Source organism: Pisolithus orientalis (assembly GCF_024613125.1).
Source record: "Pisolithus orientalis strain OTSU chromosome Unknown F5J12scaffold_99, whole genome shotgun sequence".
Taxonomy (NCBI): Eukaryota; Fungi; Basidiomycota; class Agaricomycetes; order Boletales; family Pisolithaceae; genus Pisolithus; species Pisolithus orientalis.
The window spans coordinates 85,577-89,361 of record NW_026260880.1 but is presented as its reverse complement, the minus strand read 5'-3'; the positions used below and the strand labels follow the sequence as shown (position 1 = coordinate 89,361).

Below are 3,785 nucleotides of genomic sequence, written 5' to 3'. Positions count from 1 at the left end.
GTCTTCCAGGCTGCCTATGGTATGTTCTTGATTGTCAAGTGCATCTACAGTTGTTGATGGAAGTTGGAAACATAGCAAAGTTTACAGGGAAGCCCAAGGCCAAGGTTCCCTGGGGCCTGCTTATCAAGTCCCATTTGGAGTATCTGAGTTCCAATTCCATCCCAGAAGGATTTGTGATGAAAGATCCTTCAAAATGGACCAAGGCCGACATGTGGATGCTTTGGAATCATTGGAATTCCCAAGAGGAGGAGGATAAGGTGATTGTTTCATTCATCAAGTGCAAAAAGGAGGATGAGCCATTGGGAAGGCCCTGGAACAGGAAAACCCCATCCAAAAAGAGAGAGTGGATGAGCCCTGGGGAGGACAGTGAAGCTGGGGTGGAGGCCAAGCCCTCAGATTTAGGGGAAGAAATTGGTGGGGCTGGTATGACCCCTATAGCAACTTCATCAGGGGCCCAGGATATCCTTGACTCTGGGAGGGCCCCATCTGAAGATACCCCTCATGAATCCAGCCCTGCTTGTCATGCCAATGGGGACAGGGTGAAATATTTAAAGTCCCTTTGCATCATGCCCAGGTACCAGGAACTTGTTGAGCTTGTAGATGGCTTGCCAGAGACAGTAAGTGATGAACTTTCTTCAAATACCAGGTTAACAAACATTTTGTACAGGAACCTGATGCTGGACCAGTCAACCTGCCTGTCTGGGCATCTTGGGCCTGGAGTGCCCAGTATTTGCCCCAGGAGATGCATGGCAATGGGGATTCCTTCTGGAAGGCACTGTATCAATTGCAAAGTGAAAAGTTTGCATCCACCCAGAAAGGTCTTACCATTGTACTGGGATTTGGTTTGTTGTGGAGGGAGTGCAAAAGAGCACAGGACATAGAATCAGATGACCCTGAAGCTGCTAATCTGGGCTTTTTGCTAGGCTCAGGTCTTGATATCCACAAGGGGGAAGATGTTATGGGTGCAGTGGGGCTGGTAGTTGCAAGACTGCAGCAGAATTCTGGTGGCTCAAGCAGAGGGATTGGTGCACAGGAAACAACTGGGGTCAGTGCAGGGGATTCCTGTCCCACCCAGGGGGGTGGCATGAAGGAATCCTGGAATACAAGAAAGGATGTGAGGAAAAGAAAAAGGGGAGGCAGTGGGGATGTTGATCAGAAGATGGCAAAGGAGGGTGAAGAGACAAGCAAGAAATCAACTAGAGCTTGTCAACCAACCAAGAGAGCTCTGGGTCTTGGTCTATAAATAAACTGTAGATGGTGTGAATCAAAAGGATCCCTATATATGGCTACCCATGCTCATTGCAAGTTTCAAACCCTGTGAGATCACTGACATCACCTGGAGGTGAAGAATAACCATGGATTCAGGGGGTAAGGCCACCCCCCAGTGAGGTTGGCCAACACTGGTCTCAGGGGGTATGTCCATCTGGAAGTGTCATCAGAGTCAATACTTCTGGTAACATCTAAATTGACAAGCAATTGATTATGCCAAGGGAATTTTCAGGGTTTGGCCAACCCTACTTCCAGGTGGTGAGGTCTGTGTCCATCCCCCAGTGAAATCAGCCAACACCACTTCCAGGGTGTGAGTCCATCGCCCAGTGAGGTTGGCCGACACCACTTCCAGGGTGTGGTTCCATCCCCCAGTGAGGTCGGCCAACACCACTTCCAGGGTGTGAGTCCATCCCCCAGTGAGGTTGGCCAACACCACTTCCAGGGTGTGAGTCCATCCCCCAGTGAGGTTGGCCAACACCACTTCCAGGGTGTGGGTCCATTGCCCAGTGAGGTTGGCCAACACCACTTCCAGGGTGTGGGTCCATCCCCCAGTGAGGTCGGCCGACACCACTTCCAGGGTGTGAGTCCATCCCCCAGTGAGGTCGGCCGACACCACTTCCAGGGTGTGGGTCCATCCCCCAGTGAGGTCGGCCGACCTCCCTCCAACATGTCAGCCTATCCACCATCAGGGTCTATAGGCTGATGTCGGTTAGTCCCACTTTCAGGACCAAATGTGCATGTCGGATGACCCACTTTCTGGATTACATGTGACTGAAGGGTCTGAACTCACCTCCACTGAACAACAGTGCAGGATGAAAAACAACCTCTGCCTCTTCTGTGGCAAAGCTGGCCACTCCACCAAGGACTGTCCCAAGTCTACCTCTTGTGCAGCCAAAGCCCATGCAGCTATGGCTGGAACTCCACCTCCTCCACCTGCAGAGAAGGCATAGCCAAAAAATTAGTCCACTCCTCCAGGGAGCTCACACAGCCTGGAGGAAGCATTGATCCCAACTGTGTGCAGCTGGACATCCAACTCAATGTGTCCACTCTCTCTAGTCCCAATTCTTTACTTCTGTCTGTAACTCTTCTTGGTTATTCTGTTGATACTGTTTCTGTGTTGATCAATTCTGGCTCTTCTCATTGTTTCATAGACCTGGCCCATATCAACATCTGCCATAGTACTCCACCCACATGACCTTCCTCCATGGGCCAACTCCATCCCTTACTGAACTACCTTAAGTACTTTAGAATTTTCTCTGCTTATCCATTTCACTTCTCAGAATCACAAGCAAGGTCATGAGTCTATTTCATAGTAGTACAAAATATACAAACTAATGACAAAAAAAAAGAAAGAAATCTACACTACTCTTCCATCACTTGCTCTCTGCCACCCTCCTGTCCTTCTCCACCTTCCAGCTCTCCTCTGACTTCTTCCTCTTCCTCATTATCCCCCTCTGCACCATCATCTGCTTCCTCACACTGCTCCTCCACTGCCTCTGACTGAGGCCTCTTCCAACTACTGCCTGTGTGCTTGAGCTCAGCCATCCTGGCCTCTCACACATCCTCCCTCCTCCTCATCTCTGCCCACTCTGCCCAGGTGTGGTACAGTGCCCACTCATCAGCTGTCCACTCTGCAGCCACTGCCATCTGCTCTGCTGTGTCTGCCATCCTCTCAAAGGCCAGCACAGCAGTCTCATGCACTTCAGCCTGCTTCTCCATGGCCTGCAACAGCCATTCCTGCTCCCACTCTGCCCACCATGTGTGGACTCCTGCACCTGAGGGACCCTTGAGCAGGGTCACTGGTTCATCTTCCTCTCTGCCTGCCTCCTGCTTGTCATCCACCTCTTCTGTCTCCATCACTCTCTCCTTCCCCTTCCCTCATGGTCTCTTCTTCTTCTCTCCTCAGGAACTCCCTGTCCACACTCTCTTCCACAATGGTCTTGCCACTGCATCCTCCCTTGTCCAACTACACACCTTTTTTTTCTTGTTACAGGGCATGCAGGCCCTGGTCTTGCCTCATCCTGGCTTGCACTGCCCTGCTGTCAGGCTCACTACACAGCAAGTGCAGGGGGGCTGCCTGGTTGCAGTGACCACCACAGAGGTCCCAGGGACCCTCTGGGCAGTGTTGACATCATACACTGCACCACTGTCACACACCAAAGGTGTTTGGTGAGGTGGACATGGATACAGCTGATGAATGGAGATGAAGACCATAGCCCTCATGCAAAGAAGGACAGCCAGAAATGTTGGCAGTCATCCCTCACACAAGAACAAGTCATCAGTGCCAGAGAAAAAGAAAGGGAGCAGGTTAAGCACTGGCTAAAGTTCTTAAGTGCCCATGTATGGCATTCCAGTTTTTGACATGTCTCTGCTGTTTCTGCAGACACCAAGACCATTCCCACCCTCGCTTGTAGTGCTCAGCCATGTGATCTTACCTTCCAAAATTGGAAAGGATTTGCACATTCCACATGTTTCTACAGCACTCCCTCCAAAAGATGCTCATTTCACTAAATTCT

At 50.8% G+C, this 3,785-nt stretch overlaps 1 protein-coding gene across 1 annotated transcript; it reads left to right on the top strand.

The window, feature by feature from the left end:
- Positions 1-50: 50 nt before the first annotated feature.
- F5J12DRAFT_787324 (uncharacterized protein) lies at positions 51-1,243 on the top strand (the record flags this gene model as incomplete). Its single annotated transcript, XM_051743621.1, has 2 exons — positions 51-617; positions 668-1,243. Coding segments are annotated over 2 exons (1,143 nt in total), but the record flags the coding sequence as incomplete, so codon positions are not given.
- Positions 1,244-3,785: the final 2,542 nt, after the last annotated feature.